Source organism: Amphiura filiformis, chromosome 1 (assembly GCF_039555335.1).
Source record: "Amphiura filiformis chromosome 1, Afil_fr2py, whole genome shotgun sequence".
Lineage (NCBI taxonomy): Eukaryota > Metazoa > Echinodermata > Ophiuroidea > Amphilepidida > Amphiuridae > Amphiura > Amphiura filiformis.
The window spans coordinates 101,386,538-101,411,889 of record NC_092628.1 but is presented as its reverse complement, the minus strand read 5'-3'; the positions used below and the strand labels follow the sequence as shown (position 1 = coordinate 101,411,889).

Sequence of the window (25,352 nt, the reverse complement as noted above, 5' to 3'; positions counted from 1 at the left end):
AATGCCTTTAATTGACTAAAATGCATATCATGAACTATACAACACTGATGAACTGTTTTGGCATTAGTTGTTATGTTTGTATCATTGTACATCAGAGGAGACTTAAAGGCATTCCTACAATGCACTATGATTAGGAAATTTGATCAATATAACCTAATCTTAGAGGCAAAGTCCCATTACCACACACACAAAATGGTAATTTTAAAATTGCAGCCAACGAGCTAATAGTTGAGATTTATCAAATTAAATTGGATTTTCTTATAGAAAACATTCTTAATGTCCCACTGCATTAATTTTATTCATAAATCTCAATGTTTTGAATGTTAAATAAAAGGATGAAAACACCAGATATTTGCACACAATCTCAATGCAAGGTATGGTCAACTGTGCCACATGTGTACAAAAGCCAGACATACCACGGTCAGAAACCCCATAGAGTACTGAAGTGTGACGTCATAAAATTTTCTTTTTTGCATTTCAGCATTTTCATGACCATATTTCAGTAGAACATGATGAAAAACATCCTGTCCAAATTTGGTGGGAATCGGATCATGAGGGCCCGAGATATGGCCGCATGAATACCTAATTAGCCCCATTGAAATCAGTGTAAATTGGCCTGGTTCATAACTGTTTGGAACCAGGCCAATTTACACTGATTTCAATAGGGCTAATTAGGTACTCATGCGGCCATATCTCGGGCCCTCATGATCCGATTCCCACCAAATTTGGATTGTGGATGTTTTTCATCATGCTCCACTGATACATGGTATTCAAAACGCTGAAATGCAAAAAAAGTTTTCTGTGACGTCATCACTTCGGTACTCTGTTGGTTATGGGAATGTCTTTATACATCCTCTGATTGTACATTGGTTGTTTTGCAAAGCGCCATGTGCGTCTCTCGACGAACTTTATTAAGTGTACATTATTATTATTATTACATTTTGCTAATTTTATAATCTGCATAATTAATTAGAGGCTATTAGAGTTCATTTTGTTTTCAAGAAATTAACCCTAATTAATTGTGCAGATTAAAATTAGCAAAATGCTAAACACAATATACTTCTAGTCATTGAACACTACTTTTGTAGTAAACTCATAAAAATCAAAAATGGCTATATAACCGCTATAAAGGCCGCTACAGACTCTTGAGTATTCGACATAGAATATTTTGATGTAACAATAAGGCGCGCGCAAGGACTATGACCTTGGAATGGTTGGAATCACTTACCTCAAGGCCCATACAGACTTTTTAGTGGACATAGAATATTTGATGTATTATGTCTTCGTTATTTAATCTACATGTATTCCCTTTCTATTTCCAGTAAGTTTTAACGAATGTTTGATGACAAAAACGATAATATCTTAGAGACCGTTCACAAACACTTGTTAGGGGGGGCCTGATGCAAAAAGGGAGGCCCTGAAAAGTTTTGACCCTGCGAAGGGGGGGGGGCTGAAAAATTTAACACAAATTTTCCTGGGAAAATTGAGTTTATATGCTTTTCTATGGGGTTGACCCATAATTTTCATGTCAAAATTTTTTTTGAGGTCTGTAAAGGGGGGCCCCCAAAATATTTTTGCGATTAATTTTTTTGCATCAGCCCCCCAACAAGTGTTTGTGAACGGTCCCTTATGTAGAATATCTGGTGGAAAGATATTATTGATTTACGTCATCAAACATTCATTAGAAGTTAAACATATTGTAGATAGTATGGGAATAGATAATGAAGACATGATACATGAAGTATTCTATGTCCACTAAAAAGCCTGCATGGGCCTTGAGGTAATGATTCCAACCATGCCAAGTTCATAGTCCGATCTTCTTGCATGCACGCGCCTTATTGTTACAATGGCGATTATCTGGAGTAATCGTAATTTTCTTCTCTTTACTTTTGGCGCTATTCTTCATGGCATCAGAAGCGACCCCAACAGTGACAACACAACTTACTGATGGCGCACCTTTCAGTTCTACCGAAGAAACAAGCTATACAGAAAAAAGGCAAGCTTCGGAAGGTAGGTCTTTTCTACACTTTTGCTGCGGTTGACATGGTTGATCAATAACTATGGCAATGATGATGATGATGTTGATGAATGCTCATGATAAAAATATGATGACGGTGATATTGACAATGAATTAATGATGATGATGAGGACGACGATGACAATAATTATCACGATGATGTCTAATTTAGTGACTATAGTAAACAGTAATTTTAAGGTTTCATTCATTTGTTCAACACTTTTCCACCAGAAACCTCTCAAACACTGACATCATCACCAATAACTTATGAACCAAGAACGACATTCAATGCAAATGCAGGAGCAGGTACCCCTCAAAAGGGGAATAGTCCAACTGGTACGTAAGTCACTTCATGTTTCCTCAGAAAAATATGATATACATGAATATCCATTTTGAACATTATTATATTTATTTTTTGCAAAATGTTAATATTTTATTCTGTGATTGGCACTTTTCAGTTTTTAGCGACAGTATGCAATTCCAATTGGTCCACTATCTGATTACAATAGATATTTAAATCACTGCTAAAAATGCAAGTCAACATTTGCTTGGAACGGTTTGCACTGTGGTGGTCGATGCTAAAATCACAATTTTGATGGGTTAAGTAGGAGAATAATAATAATAATAATAAAACCATGCTTATAAAGCGCAATACACAATTAAGTCTCAAAGCGCTACATAAAAAAAAAACACTGTATACAAATAACAACAGAACAACAAGTTTAAAATGTAACCATGGTTACAGGCATGATATAGAAATGAAGCATTTGAAACATTTGAAACATTAAACAAGTATGTTTTCACAGAGCATTTGAATTGATCAACAGTCTTAGATATTTTAATATTGTAAGGAAGATTGTTCCAGAGCTCAGCTGCAGCAGAACAAAATGAACGTTGACCATAAGATTGAGTTGACACTGGTGGAGTTACAAGAAGAAATTGAGAAGTAGAGCGAAGATTGCGTGTAGGCTTATATTCATGAAGAAGTTCTTGTAAATATAGAGGTGCAAGTCCATGAAGAGCTTTGTAGGTAAGAAGAAGAATCTTATACGTTATGCGGGATTTGATAGGTAGCCAGTGTAGTTCGCGGAGAATTGGAGATATATGATCACGAGATTTTGTAAGTGTTACAAGTCTGGCGGCTGAGTTCTGAATGCGTTGAAGCTTAGATATTTGTGAATCAGGAATACCATAAAGTAAACCGTTGTTATTATCCAAACGACACGTTACGAAGGCATGAACAAGTTTTTCTGTAGCATGTTGATCAAGATATTGACGAATTCTGCTAATTTTGTAAAGAGCATGAGAGGCAGATCGACAAATATTATTTATATGAGATGCCATGTTTAGATCATTTTCAAACAGAACACCAAGATTGCGCGCATTTAAAGATGGTTCAATCTGAGCATCGCCGATACACACAGTTGGAATACTATCACTGGATCTGAAGCGTGATGAAGAACTTCAGTTTTGTCTTGATTTAACTTTAGATGATTAGCAGTAGACCAGTTTTTAATATCCCTAACACATAGTTCCAATCCTGAAATTGTAGCTGATGATTTATCATCTTTCAAAATAACATAAACCTGTGTGTCATCTGCATAGATCATTCTACTAATTCCGTGAGCATCAATTATGCTTTCCAAAGGGATGAGTACATTGTGAAACCTAAAGGACCAATAACAGAACCTTGAGGTACACCCTCATCAAGAACATGAACAGAAGATTCCTTGCCATCAATAACTATCGACTGAGAACGATTTGTAAAATATGACTGGAACCAATTTAGAGCAGATCCAGTTATGCCGTACTTATCAGAGAGACGTTGGAATAAAATGTCGTGATTAATAGTGTCAAATGCTGCTGAATAATCCAAAAGAATCAGAACGGCCTCCTGGCCCATATCTGCAGCAAGTAACAAGTCACTGAAGACACGTAACAATGCAGTCTCTGTGCTGTGATTAGATCTATAAGCACTTTGCATTTTGCCATTTAAATTGTTCTCAAGAAGGTAACTTTGTATCTGTGAAGTACATGCACGTTCGATTGTCTTTGAAAGAAACTTTAAATTTGCAACAGGCCGGTAGTTTTTCAGTGTCTCCGGATCTAAACCAGGTTTCTTGATCAGAGGAACAATTTGAGCATGTTTTAAATCGTCTGGAAATTTTCCATTGTTGAGTGATAAATTCACAATTTTGGTGATGATTGGAGCAATTTCATCGAGACATTTTTAAGGAGCCAAGTCGGTATTGGATCAAGTCCACATGTCGAAGAGGGGGATTTCATGATGATGTTCCTAACATCTTCCTCAGAAAGAGGTTTAAATCCAGAGAAGATAGCTGTAGTAGATTCACAAATATCTGTTGAAATAGCAGTAGTAGAAGGCAAGTTCTTAAATTCCTCACTGATATGCTTGATTTTGTCAACAAAGTAACTTGAGAATCGGTCAACAAGAGGAACATTGGACGTGTCGGCAGGTAGAACCTTTGTAGATTTAGGGGTACATAAACTGTCAACCTTTTTAAACAGCTGGCGAGAGTCGCATCCTTCCAATTGCATAACATGATAATCTCGCTTGGCGTGTTTAATAAGTTGGTGATAACGATAAGGGGGAAGAAACATACAAATACTGTGTAAGGTGAAAAAAAAAGAAGTTCTACGGGCCCAACATACCCAGATTTTCCATTTCGTTTTTTTTATTTGCAGTATGTATGTAAAATCAGCCATTTTTTTGGGGGTTTGTTTGTTTGTTTTTGCCCATAAGATGACAGGAATTGCTGCATAAAAATAGTCCAGGGTTTTTTCGTCACCAAAACGTATTAATTAAATACATGTAGAATGAAATGAAAACTGTGTTATGACCAATGCTATATTGTATTATTTACAGGTGCCATTGTTGGTTCAGTTGTGGGTGGTGTCCTGCTACTATTGTTGATAGGACTTGTGCTTTTCTTCCTCATAAAACCAAGGTAAACTGATCTCATTTGTTTATTATATGGCTGTAAATGGCTATCTGTAATTTGTTTTATTGTCCTTGGGTATTTGGGGGGGGGGTGTTTGTTTTTATGCTTCATGCCAGTATACCTAAATGATAAAGATATAGTTAAACAAATCCATAAAATAACAAAAAAAATACATTTTTAATTTAATGGGCATTTCGTGATCCACAGCGTCACTTTTTTCAAAAAACAGTTGAGATTTTTATAGCACTGGAAACCTCTGGCTACATAATGTTTATGTACAAAAACAATTCTTGCATATGAATGTGTAGCAAAAATATCGTCAAATTCAAATTACGTTCAGAACAAAATTACAACACAGTGACCTATGTAGCAGTGTAATACATATCATGTATAACTTGCATACGCAAATAAACTTTTAAAACTAAAAAAGATCACAAAAAGAGGATGCCAGGATCATGAAATACTCCTTTAAGGTCATAATTTAATTCTTTTGGCCTTTCATGTTTACAGATTACAAAAACAACAAGCAACATCACCAAAGGATACAGCTGTGTTAGCAAACGCATTGTACGATAAAAACATTAATGGTGTACATCTAAATACCCCAAATGGTCATCAACAAGACGATGTAATTTACAGCGACCAACACCAACCTGAATACGCTTATGTAACGTCCACCAATCTGACAGCCTCCAAGCCTGGCGATGTCATACACAGCAACCAACGCCAACCTGAATATGCTTATGTAACTTCCACCAGCCTGTCTCATCAGCCCGATAAAAATGGCACCATAAACAAAAATGACACAGAAGACAACAGTTTGTACTATGCTACATCAGACAAATTTCCATGTCCAAGTAACAGCCAGCAACGCACGATTCTGCTGATAATGAAGGATGGGAGGACAATGTGGCATATAGTTCTTTTGATGGCAATGTAAAGAATGAAGAGGGTTGGGAAGAAAATAGCTTGTACAGTATGGATAAGTAACACTGATGAACATTTCAATTAAATTGAAATATTTTTATACATCTCTTTAAAAAAAGCTGTTGCTCAGATTTTAATGTATGCATCATGATATAACCCAATTCTGAAATGTGTCATGAAAATGTGTACTTTTTTGGCCAGAAGTATTACGTCTATGAGTTTGGGGAGTGTGGTGGTTGGTGGTGTGTTTGTTAAGCACCGGCAAACCACACACATCCATTGTCCAAGACGAATAAAATTCAAATGTACATGTCTGCAGTTACACAGTTGTGTAACACTCCCTTCACTTCCATGTTTGGCAGTGATTACACAAGTAGGAATATGTGGAGGTGGGTGTGGACCATTCCTCTGATACACTATTGAGTTGTATCCAGAACAGAAACCCTATGATACAAAATTATGTTACATTAGTATGTAGTCTGTTTGCACATGTAATTACACAGAGTGAGCTAGTTACAATACTAGTAATAATAATATGAGGAATGAATAAGTAATGAATTATTTAATATACAATTTGTAAACTAAGCTCAAGTGCATTTAACTGAGAAACATGTTTCTGAATATGCAAACCCATCTCGTATCACATACATTATACTAGTATATTTTTGTTAAATTTCTAGTATGTTCCAATTTAGGCAGTTAAAAGGCACTATCTGTGATTCACAATAGTATTGCGTTTTTGTATAGAGTATTTAGTGTGCTAACATATCCTGCTACTGATAGACTGAAATTCAGAAAATGACCCGTTTAGGGTAAAATTTCCCACTTGCAATTGAATGGAGCTCTTATTTGTCAACACTGCTGTTTTACAATTTTTTGGTATGAATAAAATGCCTAATGGCAATTTTATTGAAATATTTTTCAATTTTAAGATATTGCTACCAATTTATAACATATTTGTATGGTTTTGCTGATAGTGTCTTAAAGTTTTAAGTCTAAAACAACTTTTCAAAAATGATTGATACCTGTATTTATTTATTTAGCATTGGTTATCACCAATGTTTTATTTCTAGCTTACTCAGTTATGAATTCCTATAATATATATATATATATATATATATATATACATAGTTCAAACTCAGCTTTTGAACATGAACAATAATTTACGCATGACTTCCTCCTTTCAAAGGTTCATCTGTACATGATAACAATGTACATAAATTGATAATACCAAACAATAATATATCATGAACTTCTCTTTTCTCTTTGCCATACTGATATAGAAAACAGAAGGGCAAGATAGTTGAAAGTAGTCTGTAGTAAGTAGTATCTTCACATGCTTACTTTGAATTACATGTAGTGCAACATGATCTATAAAGCAACAAAGTTACTGTATATGCATGCATGTATTGTGGGGAATTTTCAGGTGTAAATAGACTACAAAGCCGCAATTAAAAAAAAAATACACCAACATAATTGTATTTGACTCATACTTTCATGTGTAGCTGTCTAGCTGACTCATTTTTTAGGTTATCACTTATATCATTACCAAAGTACATGTAACATTGAACCCTGTGATGGAAATAATATGTTAGCATATTTAGATTACTTGTTAATAAAATCAAGTCACAGAGAAATCAATTCACACTTTCACACCTACATTCCTAAACAATCTATACCATTTTTCACCCTGATGTGGCAACGACATCAGTGCGCATTTCAGTGCACAGGTCGAAATCAATAGCATTTGCTCGAAGTGCTAGCATACACACACACATGCTTAAAGACATTGCATATATGCATGAGCCACAACAGGGTTCATTGTTACCTTGGTAATGTTTGAAATCCCAAAGAATGACCCAGCTATTAGAAACCGAGAATGAAACCAACCACACACTATTCAGATCTGTAAAAATATCCTAACATTTATAAATATTCAGCACAAGGGCACAACAAAGACAAGGTTCCCTTTTGTATGAAATGTCCCATGTAACAGGAAGTTGAAGCAGCTTTTAATGCAAGAACTTCTACTTAAAATAATATGCCAAGGGAATTGTTAAAATTATCAGGATTTACTCTGCCATATTACAATGACAGTGCCTGGTAATTATTTTATTTGTTATGACATAATTTTCCCAAATGTAACAAATATAAAGAGAATCCAACTTAAACAAAAATATTTGTAAATTTGGGCAAAAATCAGGCTTTCTTATGATTTTTATAAAAATTTTGCATTTTTTGACCATTTTTGGTGCAAATTTCTCAAAGTTGGTCAAAATAAAAAAAAAAAAAAAAAAATGGTTCCTAGATTTTTATCTAGTTTTTAAAAATTAATAAAAATTTTTGGCCCAATAACTTTTTTGTTAACTTGAACGAAAAAGAGGTGAGCCAAAAAAGCCATGGGGGGGGGGGGCAAAATAAGCATTTTGGCCCAAATTTGACCTCACAGATGAATTTATCAAGTCTTTGTTAAATATGTATACTTTTATATACTTTAGACCAATAATTTAGCAGTTATGAGGCCCGAAAGTTTTCATAATTACATGGTTACGACCAACCCTAAGCTTAAAGGGAATAATTCCCAACCTTGGTGATCTTTGTGTTACATCACCCATTACCACTTGATACCTCCAATCTTGTGTGAAAATCGTTGGGACACTTGATGTTTTGAAGATCAAATTCCTGTGAATTGTGCACGAGGTTGAAAATATGTGATATGTTTTTGGTTCATGTCATATACTTGCTTACTCCCCCTGGAAACAATCCTGGAGTAGACATTAAGCGCAACCACCTTTAACTATTTTTTGGCATTCGACATTGATTAAAGGGAGTTGGGATGCGCAAAATTAACAAGTGTCTGAACATTTTTGCTGGTTGCAATATCACTGATGTGATAATTGGAAATAAAGCTTGACTTAATTTGAAGTCATGGAACCATACTCTTCTGTTCTGATAAGAATGTGTATTATTTTGGTAAAATTGGCATAATACAAGCCGGACTGACACAGATTTGGCATTTTGAGGATTTTGTTTTAGGAACTGCTGTATCTGATGTCAGATTTTTTTTGGAAAAAGTGGATTGACTTTGGTCTGGATGAAAAAATGTGAGTGAAGCAAGTGCAAAATAAAATGGAATTGTTTTTACATAATACTTTTGGTCATTTCAGACACTTCCGAATTCTCCATTGCCCAATGCAATGCATCATTTGCTGAATGATGGAGACCTGACCAGCTTTTATTTCATAACACAACACTGCTTTATACTGTTACATTCCTCAAATTCCATGTACAATGCAGTCTTATACAGGGTGAGTCAAATACGGCAAGGAAGCCATGTTCATTTAATAACCAACTTTTTACTTGCAGATATATTCTATGAATGCAACCCTCAATAGCAACATTCTGCGTGTATCTACTGGGGAACGGTTGGCGGGTAATGTGGTTTAGTTTAGAGTGTTACCGGTTAATGTGCTCAGTGGAAACAGATCGGTTCAGAGTGATGCGGTGTGGACACCCGGTAACCGTGATCCACCTCATGAGGTAGACCATGCGGTGTGACACCTGGTATTTCTGTCAGTGGAAACACAACGGTTAACGGTTGCCAGGTGTTGAACTTCTTTTATGTACATTTTATGTATCACATCGTGACCTTAAAACTAAAGCAGCTTGGGGGATCAAGAAAATATTTTCAGTACTTCCGATACAAACCACAATCCTTATTTTAAGCATCAGTAGAAATGTGCTGGTTGTTGCCTAAATCGGATTATGAGTTACCAGGTAATACCGGGTAAAAATACAGAGTGCTCAGTGTAAACACGCAGATTGTGTGAAAAAGTGAAGTAAATCATATCTAACATTATATTTCATGAGTGTCTATACTGTGATACCCAAATATTTCTACTACTCAGTGCCAGAAGTGGGTAAGTGCAATAGCTGCCATGTGTAGATGATTACAATATACTGTGTGTAAATTGCCAAATTTTCACACTTCTTGCACTGATCAGTCGATTTGTCCACCAGGCATTGAATCATATTTTGAATGTGAGCACACAATTTGCCCTTTGCATGGATCAGTCATCTTGCTACCAAAACAAGGTTCTCCCAGCAAACGCATGTGCAAAATATGCATTAATGTTCCTCGCGCTTTTCTAACAATGCGCCAGAAGGATTTTGCAAAGCATACGCGGTAATTAAAGCATGTGTTTGATAAATCAAATCAAATCAAATTCAAATCAAATCAAATTCATTTATTTCCATACATATAAAAAATTGTACATCAAAACAAACAGCTTTGATAGGTGTACGTACTACGCACACACTTTGTGGGTAGAACCTCATTTTCATATGAACATGCGATCGGTGAATAAGCAAAAAATTGCTAAAAGTCTCAATTCACAAACTAAGGTCTCCCCTGCTTATATGATATTACAGGAGATGTGTCTTAAATTGTAGCCATCGCTGGAAAGTGGAAACGGCCGAGAACATTATGTTGGTCCTGGTTTGTGGTCTTGGTTTCCAATAGAGTGGATTCCAATTTCACATTGAGCTTCAGGGAATCTTAATCCCTGACTATCAAAGAAACAGAAGAAATTACCATGTGCAACCATTATGTTGATGGACAGACATGTGATTTATATATAAATTTTAAGGGAGCATATTATATTTACATAACAAATTGCAGCAGACTTGACTAGGTGTTTACTGCTCCAGCTCACTTTCTGATGAAATCCCATGGATGTGGGATGAAATATCAAGTAAGTCAAATATTTGTTGAGAGAACTGTTTAAAATCTCTGTATATCATAGACTTCAAACCTATTCAATCTTTTGGAGGGCATATGATCGTCTGACATTTTGTTTACAATGAACAGTTTAGCGAAATTGACCTCCCACCAATTCTAAATAGTTCTGATATGCCACAACAAAAACCTTGTTTTGTCCTCATTAAACACAACTGCTTCCTGGTATCAGAGTCTTATTCCTCCTTTCATTAGCCTTACCAACACTTACCACAACTGACATGATTGAACATTGGTCCTTACCAAAAAGAACTTGCAATTGCAACCAACCACAAGCTCATGGTTTGGAACATGATATAGAGGACTTACAATACAGTGCAAGCCTATGTAAAATCATCTCCAAGTCTTTGAAATTCAATCCAACGATCTTACATTTGTAAAACTAATTGTTGCAAGACTTGGCAACAGTTTACACTGCCATCATAAAGCCACTTTGTCCCTGGTGAATTCAGAGTCCTCTAACCTCTTAATTTCACTTTTGAAATTAAGTATAGTGTCTTTGCTCTGTTTTAATCTTTCGTTTAGTTCTGTGATTTCAAAACGAATCTTTTTCCTCGCTGCTTGTAGAGCATTTGTTGTCCTTTCTTCTAGTTCAGCAACTGTAAAAAGACAAACAAAACCAAAATGACCAAATTGTACACTAGCTTTCTTATTAGAGAGTTTAAAAGGGGCCCTCCCACTCAAGTCAGGTCACCACAGACACAAACTGGCCTCCACCTATTACTACAGACAGAACATAATTTACATGGATAAATTTCCACCTTGACTAATTCCCTAAGGAACGTACACCAAAGGTGGGATGGCCTCTTTAAAATACAGTAAAACACTTACATTTTGCGGGTACTTTATTTTGTGAATTGAGAAAAAGCAGGATTTTCTGAGGGTTTTAAATTTGCGAATCCAGAAGATTTACTGGTAGTTTCTAGTGCTGTGGTCGACATGCCTTATGTCGACATAATGTCGACATTATGTCGACATAAGGCATGTATCCCGACAATACTGCTACTAAAAAAAATGCCAATTTTTTTTACAAAGTTGATGAACTTGTACATTTTGATTACCTTTGCTTTGTCAGGGACACATTGAATTAGTATGCATTGCTAGCTGTTCAATAGAAAAAAAAGTAATTAAAATGTACAACTTTTTCCAAATATGTAAAAAAAAATTGGCATTTTTTTTTTTTTGAGTAGCAGTATTTCTCTGGTTTCAACCTTGAATAACAAGTCAGTTTGGGCCTATAACTTGATTTTCTGGCCAAAAATATTTTTTGAAATTTTTTTTTTAATTTTTTTTTTTTTATGTCGACACACTGTCGACGTGCGGTATATCTAATTATATCGACATGTCGACAATAAAAAACGGTGCCGACCACAGCCCTAGTAGTTTCAATGTAAAATTTTATATTTCACGGGGGATTTAATTTCATGAATTTCAGGTCCTCCCGAAATTCGCAAAATTAAATACCTCACAAAATTTAAGTGTTTTACACAAATTTGCCCAATGTGAATCCCATGATATTGAATTGACAAAAATTATGTACAGTGTTTTAAAGAAAAATTGCATCACTTTCCACTTCAAAAGTGATGCCCCAAAAGACTAAATGAATTGCAATGATTGATTGTATAAAGGCAAACTGTGTTCATAACATATGGCTTGGTTTCTGTCATAAGGATGGTGGAACTTTTGCAACAATGAGGAAAATCTTTAAATATCAGTACAAGACTTACTTTTCCCCATGATTTCATGTATGGATAATTTTAACAACAGTTTCGCTGTTAAGGGACTTTCATGAATACAACAACTTGCTTATTGCATTTGTATATTTGTTTATTATAATATGTGATGTGATCAAGCAAAATCAGTCGGGAAGTCGGATATATTGATTTTGAGATATAGCCAAACAAAGACAATAATTTCTATTGTTGCATACTGTTTTGGAAACACTTCAACTGTTCATATCTTTGGCACTAACTGTTCAATTTCTAAGGCGTTTTCTGCAAAATGTAGCATTGCAATCATACAATCATGTAGAAAATTGAATATGCCCGACTTCAGACTGACTTTGCTTGATCACACCGCAAATTTTAAAACAAGAAACAAGCATGATACAGAAGATTCAAGTAATAATATCAGAAACACAAACCACAGCATAAATGGCAACAATCAGTAATGTTATAGCCAGCTTCTATTACAGAGATATTGAACAAAAAACCGATACACTTACAATCTGTTTCATGTTTATGGGCACCCAATGTGAGAGGTCTGACAGAGATCAGCAGTTGTTGCATCATAGCAGTAGGGTCCAGAAATATCTACCAGAGAAAATAATATGATAATGGTGAATACCAGATGTTGGCATTACTAGTAACATTTATACAGTGAATGAAGCATCCAGAGTCGCATCTTGGTAAGGAATTACCCATTATAATGAAAAAAAAAAAATATGTTTGGTTGCCCTCAACCGACTGACCCAAAAAATTGGAAATCTTGGGTCAGGGTTTTTTTTTTTCAATCACTTTTTTAGAAGAAACCTTAAATTTGGACAGAATCAAGGACTTTTATATTTGTTATTCACTCATTTTATTTATCAAATACATATTTGATTGAAAACAAGAAGTATTTCTATTTAAATCCAGTCCAAAAACACACAATTTTTTTACCATAAAATGATCAAGCATTTGTCAATACTAGCCATTTCAAAATGGAGGAAAATTGAGTAAGAGTCCATGAAAAAAAAAAAAAAAAAAAGATCTACCTACCGACCCTCCAAATTTTTGTCTCGGAAGGGCAACCAAACAATTTATTTTTTTGGCCTAATTATGTCCCTCAAGCTATAGTCCTTATGCTTTTCTTGGGAGCAGTAATTTAGATGTTTTTTTTATTGCACCTCTAAACGTAATGATGATATTTATATAAGTAAACATTTTCAGAAAGAAAATGACGCACAGAATCCAACTTGTTGCATCAAGCACAAAATCATAACATATTCCTGCCAAAATGAGCAGTTTTTGAGAAAATTGAGTTTACTTTACTGCCTGGAGGAAGGGATATGGACTATAGCAGTTGCAGTGATAGAGGCACAAATCACTGATCACATGCTGGTAGCAATTAGTGCAAATGATACTGGTGATTCAATCATTGCTTGTGACAGAAATCTGTATTGCTATATATAGGGTCAACAAGTTCCCCTCTACTACTTTTTATAATAAAATCAAAAATATTTTACAAAATATGAAAGTGTAAAACACATGGACCAAATTATAGCATCACACGTCATTCAGTCACAATGGTTTATTATGTAAAAAATGTTTAACGTTAATCTGAGTCCATAGGAGTGAAGTCTCAAATAATGTTCAGTGTTTGTTATCCACATTTTCTGCTTTTTTCCATCTTCTACTCGGATTCTGTGATTTTTTCCTGTTTTCCGTAAAACATTAGCACTTTACATTACATTGTGAATCTGGCCTCAAGGCAGGCAAAACATAGAAAATTTTATTTTCTGCAATTCTCTCACACTCTCCTTGCATATTGGGTCAAAAAGCTGCTATAAAAATGTCAACATTGCTCTAATTCTCTAAGATAGAGAATGTGTGCTAGCATACCAATTCATCATAGTGCTCCGATACCAACGTCTTCTTTCCTAACGTCAAGTTTGTGGGTGACTGGAACAGCTTCAAAAAATGGTACATTGTAACCTGTCAAAGAAAATAAAAATATTCATCAGACTAAAAATTCACTTTAATAACTTTACTTTATATATACAGGCCCCAGAAATGTGTGCATGATTTCACAACTCCCATACTCTGCAGGTATTTTTGAAAATGTTCCAATTACTATGTCAGGGTTGTGTGTATCAAGACAGGCTGCCAATTCCGCTACTTTGTTCTTTATACTCTGGAAGTTGACAACCATAGTTTTTAGGGTTGGTCTAGTAGGCGGTTTTGGGTTTTTGTTTTTCTTAACACTGCCCTATCTACCAGCACGTTTAGCTTCAAACCAGGATTTGCAGGGATCCAAGCGATAGGTTAATAGCTACTAGCTCTACACCAACCATCATTATTACCTACTCCTGATTCCAGAAAAATACAGCATTTTTTTGTGATTAAAAAGTATTATCTTGTTTTTCCAAATGAAACATAGCTAAATCCTAATCATTTAGTTAAAGTCAAAGACTTGTACCGTACTAAGACAAATTTCAGTTTATGCATATTCTAATTTATAGAAAACACATTTTCACACATCTTTTACAACCAATTATCAAAATTAACATAAAATATTAAATTTACGAGCAAACTCATGACCTATACTCCAAATTTTATACACTTGTGCCAAGTTGTTGAATTTTGTGACTGAAATTGTAAGATCATGCAAAATTGCATGTTTTGGGTCCATTTCCCCTCAAATTGGAAAGCTACTAAAATGTAACTTTTATTCCGAGTTAGAACCTGAGACCACAATACCTAAAGATATGATGGCATATGAGGTTAGTAGAACTAACTAAGAATTGGGATTTAGCTACCGTATTTCGTCAAATAGTCGCCCCCCCTCAAATAAACGCCCCCCACCACTTTTTTCAACCAAGATGTTTCAAAAATTCCGATATTTCCATGCTATCTTGTGTAGTAAGCTTACCAAGTTGCTCACATGGTCGGTAATAGCAGCAATAAATGGCGAAAATCTGCATCAGAAACCCGGAAGTGAACCAAAAGTCAGTGTCAAAAGTTCATAGTTCGTCATTTTAGCATGACTTTTAAGCTTACCTAATGATTTTAACAGGAATTGTCGTGCTAAAAATGACCTCTAATAAACGCCCCCCTTGGGAAAATGTAACGCCCCCGGGGGCGTTTATTTGACGAAATACGGTATGTTTCTTTTCGCAAAACAAGATATTTTTTTGAATCCAAAAACACTATTGCAGTACTTTTCTGGAACAGGGAATAAAATAAGATAACTGCTGTATGACAATTGCTTAGCTTTGCCTTGCCATAAAACAATTGGCTGCAACCCACTGATATCATAGGAGCCAACTTACCGGTCTTTCATTTGGATCTATAAAGAACACTTTAATGGCTATTTCAAACTCTCCCCAACCTGTCTCTTGAACTTCATATGGTGGTTTTGTGACAACTGAAAATAATTATGAAGAAACACATCAACAACAGGGTCAGAGAAAGTATACATCAAAATCAAAATGGACATCAAAAGGTTAGCCTCAACATCCAACTAACCTGTTTTGTTCTGCAGTAAATTAAGTTTTGGGAATTGTGACGGAAGCGATGGAGATTCAACAGCCAATTTAACAGAATGCACTACAAATACAGTGAAGTATGAATGGGCCTTTATTTAGATTCAAGATTTGTGTTTGTTGTTGTCCTGTTGTATTTTATTATTGAATGAAATAAAGATGAATGAATGAAACAACAATCGAAGACTGAATTAAACAAGACTAATTGCATCTGACATCTGTCAATCAAACTCAGAAACAATTTGTCATGATGAATCGATGATTGAAAATTCTAAAGTCAGTGGTAAAACAGCTTGCCCTAGTTAATTTTGCACATTCAAACATACAACCCGTCTCAAAATGTCTAGAAAAGTTGCCTTTTGCTTGTAAAATTTCAGAGATTTAACACCGTGTTATTACACCATTTTCTGTGATTCCTTTTCTCTGATGACGGCATCAGATGAATTAACCTGCCATTTTATGCACTGCTAACCAATCACAGGCTGTATGGAGTTGATGTCAGATGCAAACTGGTCTTTTGAACTTAATCTCAGATTTATAAGCTCTTTTGATTAGAATATAATATTTGATGAAATGCTATTGCTCCTTCTTTCAAAAGTCCTGCGATAACTCCATAATGCACAACAAGCCTAATTTTAATATTGATGATTACATACCTCTGAGCGGATTAGGATAGCTTTCATGCAGCTTAAACTGGACCTTCTTCACATATGCTGACATGTCCTGAAAATAAAGAGGTCACAATGGTTCAACTGAAAGTAAATTGTCAATTATCAATAAATGGGCAATTCCAAGCAAAAGTGGACATGACTCAAAAAAATGAAATTGCCAATATATATTTCTTTTAACTTTTATATTATTCCAAACAGATGTAAGGTTCAAGTTATAAACTTTTTTCGACATTTTTCTAACATTTTGGGTTTTTTTTTAAAGTTTCTTTGGAGAGTGTATTTTAAGTGAAAAACTCCTGTTCAACTTGGATATTTTCCAAGTGGGCCTATTTTATTAAACATGGGCACTTTTCTTTTAAATTTGATACATTTTATATCTCTGAAATATGGTCTTCAAAAAACATCCAACACATTTTAAATAATCCCCGGCTAATTTTTTTTTTTTTTTTCTTTCATTCCTAGCATTAAATATGGCGTAGCACGAGTTACCGAAAGATGCATTTTTTTATGTATTTTCAAAATGTTGGCAATGTAATTGATGCCACTTATTATTTTCCTTCTACTAGTAGTGCCTTGAGTAAAAATAAGAAATTAATATACAAAACACTATCCATCACATAATAATGACCCATTAAAAACTGTAGCACGAGTTACCAGTAGCACGAGTTACCGATGTAGCACAAGTTACCATAGCCCACTTCCCCCTGTACCAGCAAAGGTAATGCAAAATCTACCACTTGGCAGCAATAGAGGATCTCCCAACTACATGAATATGCATTTATATGTGACCATGGTATTGGTAACTATTTTTTTTCTTTCATTGCGTTTTCATAGCACTAAATATGGCGTAGCACGAGTTACCGAAAGATGCATTTTTTTATATATTTTCAAAATGTTGGCAATTTAATTGATGCCACTTATTATTTTCCTTCTACTAGTAGTGCCTTGAGTAAAAATAAGAAATTAATGTACAAAACACTCTCCATCACATAATAATGACCCATTTAAAACTGTAGCACGAGTTACCAGTAGCACGAGTTACCGATGTAGCACGAGTTACCATAGCCCACTTCCCCCTGTACCAGCAAAGGTAATGCAAAATCTACCACTTGGCAGCAATAGAGGATCTCCCAACTACATGAATATGCATTTATATGTGACCATGATATTGGTAACAGCTTTCTAGCACCAGTGTAGCCAGTGGGGGAGGGGAAGCCTGCCCCATGACAAACTAGAATTATGCAGTTCAGTAATTAAGGTGCCCATACACACACACACAAAAGTGTAAATAACAAAGGTTTGTAAATAAAAAATAATATGCAATATGCAAATAAGCTCATTAATATTCATAAATATGCAAATAACATGACACAAAATTATACAGCACATCAGGCCACCATATCCAACCAAACAAAGTTTGAAGTTGATTGGTTATTGTGTTTATAATGCTGCAAAGTGGATTAATGAAAATGTAGGCAAAATTTGTAAATAAGCTCATTAATATTCATAAATATGCAAATAACATAACACAAAACTACACAGCACATCAAGCCACCATTATTCTATCACCATACCGTACCAAGTTTGTAGTTATTGTGTTGGAGCTGTACAGTGGATTAATGAATTTGCTTCCGCCCGACAGCCAAACAAAGAAAGAAAGAAACAAACAACCAGGCAACCACACATGTGTGGGGGGCCAAAAATTAAAGAGAAAAGTGACCTCCTGTCGCAGGAAAATTAAAGTAAAAATATGGAAGGCAAAGATAGAGATAAGATTCAAGGAGCCAGTTTCCACCCAGATCATGTGCCAAAATAGTGTAAATTTATTTATACCAAATTTTTGCACACACCAATAAAGTCCTTTTTTTTTAAGCTCAAAGACTTTACATTGTACAGTCTCTCTAAAAAAACATGCTATTTAGCATATATCCCACTATCAATACCTGGTCAAAATGATGCAACCAAAATGTTTAGCCCTCCACCCCCTAGGATCTAGTCTAAGAACCAATCAATTAATATGGGCCTCATGGAAGAACAGAGGATACCTTAAAACATCCACTGAATGAGTAACCAAGGCAAAAGAAGAAATAAAACAAACAAAATAGATACTGGAAATCCTGAGATTAACAGCCACAGTGACATTGTTGATACTGAGATTTGTATAGTTCTGAGATTTGTATTGGAAATTGGTTTGTTGTTGAGTGTAATGAGGCTCATTTTCCAGCTTAGTGAAGTGATTGAAATCGGGCAAACTGTAGAGTATTTGCACCAAGCAGGAAATGGTCTCAACCAAAAGATGACCAAACATTCTATAACTCAGAAAGCAATTTTTAAAAAACTTACAGAGCAAATAACCATGAACATTACAAGTTTTGTGAGGGAATTTAGAGTCAAATAACATGGAAGTAAAAGTTTTATCAATTGTTGACTGTTCAATTTAACTGTTTAAATTTAAGCCCTAGAATAAAATATCCAAACAGGATCAAGCAAGGCGTATGTAAGGCTGGGATGTTTGTATGTAATGTGTGTGGTACATTGTATGCTGGTACATACACTGAATAGTGTTATTTGTACATAGATGGGTTATTTGGGGGCTTATTTGTACATAGATTGAGTTATTTGATCATTGCACCAGTTGTTGAGGAATTGTTATCAAAAAAAAATTGACATTTAGATGAACAATACCATTTTATATATGGCGGACAAACTGTAGCACGAAAGTTACCGTGAGTACGAGTTACCATGTTTTTTGCCAGTCAATGTAAAACTATGAGGGGCACAACTTTTTAAGGTATACCAAAACAAACCTTATTATAGCAATTACTTATCATATAATCAATAAGGCTTTAGTGTTTTTTGTTTTAGCACACCATCAAAATAAAAATGAGTGATTTTTAAGCATGTCCTCTGCTCAGTAGTACGAAAGTTACCGATTTTTACAGCTGTCCCATACATACAAAAGTTGATATCCTGAATTAGCAATACTATGAGGAACTAGCATTGACTGTTGGGTATTAAAATACAAAAATACAGATTCCAATCAAATCAATTTAAAAGCTGGAGCACAAAGTATGTAAAAGGACGCCATAAAGTGTAGCACGAGTTACCGTGGAATTGCCCAAATGTACCGTAGCTCTGTTACTACTAGCTGATAATAAGTTGTACAAGAGGATATGTAATTTCAAATTCACATATTCAAAAACCAAATTGCATTTACTACACAAATTGAATACTGACCAAGAGAAATTAGGAACAATTTTTGAGGCTGCAGAGTAGATTAATGAATTTGCTTCCGCCCGGACAGCCAAACATCATGAATGACATGATTATTAAAAATACATTTTCTTGTACATGTCATGTAGGTCTATATTGATTGTTTGGTGAGTTTGCTACATGGTCTGAATTTATCACAGTTGCCTCTATAGGTAACTGACTCTCGCATTCAAATATTTTTGCCTGTTTTAACATTCTGGATCTGGATATGGTAGAGTCAGCCGCTTCATCTGGTTAAAATCATACTATCGCCAACATTTTAAGAACATACCTCATTTCTGAATGGCTTCAGATAAATAGTCCACTGATGAGTGTGGCCATCCTCTTCACGTTTCTTGCCGAAATATCTTGCAAAGTTACCGTACACAATTGGCTTCACGAGGGTTATTCCTGCAAAAACGAATAAAAACCTCAAGTATCACTTAACCCATGCTTTTTGCTATCGGAAGTCAAAGAAGATCCGAATCTTTCAAGAAGAAGAAGAATTTTTGACTTGGCACCCCCGGGATTCGAACCTTTGACCCCCCGCATGCCAGCCGCACGATCGCGGACCGGTAGCTACTCGGGTTATTGCTGCCCGGCCAGCAATTCCGTGAGCATTTGACACTTGCTGGGTGATTGCGTCATCGCAGACCCTGGGATGCATGCATGCGCTGAATTTTTCATCGTGGTATTCTGTGGTATTTTTGGGTGTAAGGGTTAATCGAATACAATTTCAACCCACAGTGAGGAACATGTATATCCACCCTACATGTATATGTTTTCTTAGAATCTTTTCTTACACACAATGTAGGCCTATATTACCATGAAAATGGGCTTCAAGAGTCCTACACTTTTAGCTTGCAGAAAATGTCTCCTTGGACTTGTAAGTAGAAACTTTCTAGGAGTCGAGACATCAAGCATCAATGTATGCTATATGCTGTTTTTGGTTTTAAACTGAAGTTACAACAGTAACAAACTAACATGTAGAAATTGGTGAAATTTACTTGATGTTACGCTAGCATGGTTAGGGGCAGGGTCTTAGCTAGCCACCCGTCTGGCCGTCATTTTAGACGGGGAGTTTGCTCCTGGGACGGGCAAAATTAATGCCTTTGGCAGATGCTATATTATAAATTGTATTTTTTGAGAAGCTAATTGACCTTTTTAGTAGACCCAATTTGTATAACAAGGCCATATGTGACACGATCAAGGGAAATGAGTCGGATGTCGCTAATATTGATTTTGAGATACTGGCAAAGAAAGTGTTAAAATTCTTTTGTTTTATATTGTTTTTAGTGATTGATAAATTGACATAACTTTGCAAAGAAAAGTCCTATTAACATGGGGTTTTCAGTTTCTGAAAGCTCTAAATGTTCTCTTTAGAAACAAATGTAAAACTCATTTTCGACCAGGGTCGACATGTGACTCATTCCCCTTGATCATGTCACATATAAGCACATACTTGAACTCTTTGAACCCCCAATGGGCTATGTTTTAAAGGTCAAATTAGGACAGGCAATTTTATTCAAATGATTGATGGGCAACCCTCAATTTCTAGCTAAGACCCTGGTTAGGGGTCCTACTAATAACTATAAAGACACATATGACCATCTTTGAATTTACACATGACACACAGGACTTCATGATAATACACAACACATTCTATGCTAGAGGAACGTACGTCAGTATGTTGCTATCCTTTTTCAGTAGGTCACCGGTGATATTTTTTGCAACAGGTGTTATTTTTCTAATATTCTGTTAATGTTGAAATATGAATGAAAGTTATTTTGATGAGTCAACTGCATCTTTACTTGACTACATTTACAGAGTGGCAGATATGACAGATTTTGACCGAGAGATTGCCTATTTTGAAATTTTATTGAAATGCAATTTTAGCAACATTTTTGATGCAATTGGCTGTTGCGATCAGCTGTGTTTACTTCAAAACTTCCATTGCTTTAAAGTGTCATGTTTCAGCAAATCCGACTAGATTTTTAATTAAATGTGAAGCTCACAATGCTCATCGGTCACTGTCGGTAAGCAAATCAAATCAAATTTGTGGACTTCTCGAGCAACATACATATGGTCACATGTCATGAATTAGTCATCTTTTGTGTAACATAATGTTAAAGGGGCATTTCGTGATCCACAGCCTCATCCCCCCACTTTTCTCAAAAAAAGTTGAGATTTTTATCACTGGAAAACTCTGGCTACATAATGTTTATGTACAAAATATTTCTTGCAGATTAATTCGTTTTGCAAAGATATCGTGAAATTTGAATTTCGTTCTGATGCACCAGAACGAAATTACAACGCATTGTCTATGGAGCAGTGTAACACACATAATCATGCATAACTCGCAAACGCAAAATCGGAATCAACTGAAATTTTGGGAATAGGCTTTTTTCGTGGATATGTAAAGAAAAATGTCATAAAAAGAGGATGCTAGGATCACGAAACACTCCTTTAAATGATAAAAATATCACCAATTTTGATTCACTTCGACACAACTTTTAATGAATACATTGTAGACCATTATAAGTATATATTTCTGGAAAGCTTATATTACAAGGATGACAAATCAACAAAGTATAACATCATAATACAGGGTGGGTAAGAAATATACAGGGTGGAAGATCAACAAAATTAGCATCTTTCTTGTCATGGTAAACCCCATATTTTCTTTTTCTGAAAGCTATGTAGCTCAAAATAAATATGGATTCAGAAAGACATTGCATGGGCCCTTCAAACAAATTAGGAAGAAAAACTTTGGTATCTCTTGCGTTAAACATACAGGGTGGACAAACATTGTAAAATAATTTTAGAATTTGTATGACATTATCAATTAAAACTTTTTTCCTCCATGTCTGGCACTAAAACTAATAGCATAATTGAATTCCTCATCAAATTTCCTTAAAAATATGTGTACTTTTGAAAAAGCAGGGTGTTTCAGGCAAGAGATAGGCCATTTAGAAATGTCGGAGCATTACGTGTAAATTTTGTACAGTAACATATGGAAAACTGTCTTAATTAGCATTTAATTAGGCAATTAATTAGTTACATCTTTTGTTACAGTTGATCTACTATGAGGTAGATCTACGTACAGTCCAGGATTATATATGTGCAATTTGTGGTCCATGCTAGTTGTACTTTTTAAGATACAAAGGTTTGAAGTTTGCCATATTTTCACAATTTTGTGTACAATCCTATGGGGCTCACCCGCCCCAGCTCACCCGCCCCCGGCTCACGCGCCCCGGCCCCTCCATTGACACATGTTACATATTGAAGTATAACTCTCAAAGTAGTTGTCCAATTGACTTGGGTTTTTTTTGTATTTGATAAAGAACATAATTATCTACAAAATGACACCAAACTTTCTACAATAGGTATTAGGCCTATACTTTTAGAATAAACCAAGTTTGAAGTGCGAAGAAAGCGTTTTCATGTTTTTAATACGGCCCCTCCATTTTTGGGTGACCTATTTGTGACATGCGAATATATGTGTATGTAAATTAATAGGTATGAAAGGTCAGGTGAATTCAAATTTGCCAGGGAAGTAGAGATGCTTTCTATAGGTATGCTAGGTGAATTCAAATTTGCCATCAAACTGCATCATTTTATATATCAAATTAAAGCCCTTGAGTAAACAAAGCCAAAACTGAAAACCTTTTTTTCATAGCACTTTCCGTAGCAAAGTTACATCTTGTCAAAGACTGACTTTCATCAAAAAGATTCAGCTAGCAAAATTCCCCAAAACGGCATTTCGGGGTGTTTCTAGATCTTAGTCTCATGGCGATAGCAGCTTTTTTTAATGGAACTGCTATCAAAATCCTCTAAAATTCCATGTGCGGGTGACTTATCACCATAAAAATCATATATTTGGGTCAAGTGAAGTATAGAAAACATATTTATGTAGGTTTCTTTCTTCGGGCACAAGTTTTAAATTTCTATGTAAAAATGCATTGACATCGTCGGCGAATTTGGCTGACCAGCAAATGTGTTAACTAAGGTTTGCCTGGGTTACCTACTTTCTATAGCCTTGCTGATGATAATCAAGAAACACTTTTGGAAGGTTTTGTGATAATTTGAGGGGGTCTATCTCTCAGAACAAATAAAAAGAGGCCTCCTCCTTTTTCCATTGTGTGCCCTAAAACAGCTCTAATTATGGGTATTTACATTGGTTTTGCGATAAAAAATAAAAAGCCCCCTCTTCCTCCTTTTTTTTCAAAAACCCGGACGTGAAACATACATGTTTATCATGACATGTGTTTTTTATTTTACTTTAAATGCCTAAAAATCTCAACTTTTTTGAGAAAAAAGTGGGGGATGAGACTGTGGATCACGAAATTCCCTTTTATAATTGAGCAAGACTGTAGAATTCGGAAACTCTGATTCAGATGATGAACTCTGAGATCATGATTGCAAAACATGAAAAGCGAAAGGGAAAGACTGCCGAATTCGTTGACCGTCCGCCTACCGTCTCCGACTAAGTAAGTTTATCTTTATTCTTAATTTTACAACAATGTTTATACCTTTACACGTCCACCAGAATCGGGCCCGAAATCTGCCGCCGCCATTCTACTATTTCTAATTAACATAAGACTTTGCGAGGTCATTTTTGTTCTCTTTTGATCATGACCGTGATAAATTATTATAATAAGTAAATAAATTGTGTTGTGTATGTTGCCCGTACCTATTAACGCTGGGCGGTAAGCGATACAAAACGAAGACGAACAGCTTTCAGCAGCGCAGCGCGGTAAGTTTGAAACATTTACATGCACAAGATTGAAAAGATAAACAGTGAAGGAAAGACGTTCCGAACAGGTTTCAATTTATATATTTTCGAAAATTAAAAAAAGAAATTCGTCAAAAAATATTGAAAGTTGGGTGAAAATAATGTTTTATGATTGAAATTTGGGTGCATCATGCTTTTGGTGCATCATGCGTTTCCCGCGGGTAGCGGCCATTTTTTATCTACGTGTAAACTCGCTACTTTGTGTGCTGACTTGTGGAAAGTGGATTACGTTAACTGTATCATTTCCTCGTATATTTCTTCAATACTGGATTATTTTCGCGATTCTAAGTGTTTTTAAACCTCCGTGTACCAGTGGATGCTGTTTTTAACCTCGCAGTTTTTAAACATTTTGGTGTATACTGAGTTATAAAATTTTTCATGTTTCCCGCGGTTGGCGGCCATTTTTAAATCTACGTGCAATTTCGTGAATTGTATTATACCATGGGTCATTTTGAAACCCATTATTCGACATTTGTTGCTATTATATTGTGCCTTGAATACGTCTATTCAGTGTGGACCATGTGTTGCAGAATTGCCACCACCTCGATGTGGATCACTGGACTGCGCCGATAGATGATGCACTTGTTTCCCGTAACTGCCCGGTGAGTCTGTTCCATGTCTCCCTTCGCATTACAAACAATTATCGCCATTCAAAACGTTTTACCATACATAATCTGAACCGTA

General features: G+C 35.4%; 2 protein-coding genes across 3 annotated transcripts in view; one reads left to right on the top strand and one right to left on the bottom strand.

Moving 5' to 3' along the window:
- The window catches only part of LOC140160634 (uncharacterized), a 33,018-nt gene extending 25,034 nt beyond the window's left edge, over positions 1 to 7,984 (top strand). The window contains exons 9-12 of one of the 2 annotated variants that reach the window (XM_072183892.1): positions 1,915 to 2,010; positions 2,249 to 2,353; positions 4,905 to 4,986; positions 5,491 to 7,984. In XM_072183892.1, the coding sequence (XP_072039993.1) occupies positions 1,915 to 2,010; positions 2,249 to 2,353; positions 4,905 to 4,986; positions 5,491 to 5,920 (713 nt within the window). In that variant the 3' untranslated portion in view covers positions 5,921 to 7,984. The remainder of the gene's footprint in view (positions 1 to 1,914; positions 2,011 to 2,248; positions 2,354 to 4,904; positions 4,987 to 5,490) is intronic. The other variant, XM_072183900.1, reaches the window with a different exon arrangement.
- A 2,149-nt stretch (positions 7,985 to 10,133) lies between these two features.
- On the bottom strand, positions 10,134 to 24,550 carry LOC140160625 (YEATS domain-containing protein 4-like). The gene is made up of 7 exons (XM_072183880.1): positions 24,406 to 24,550; positions 20,166 to 20,285; positions 16,607 to 16,673; positions 15,738 to 15,832; positions 14,308 to 14,400; positions 12,930 to 13,017; positions 10,134 to 11,304 (listed from the first exon to the last, which is right to left on the bottom strand). Exons 1-7 carry the CDS (start codon positions 24,487 to 24,489, stop codon positions 11,126 to 11,128), a joined length of 726 nt encoding a protein of 241 aa, XP_072039981.1. The 5' UTR covers positions 24,490 to 24,550; the 3' UTR covers positions 10,134 to 11,125.
- Between the last annotated feature and the right edge of the window lie 802 nt (positions 24,551 to 25,352).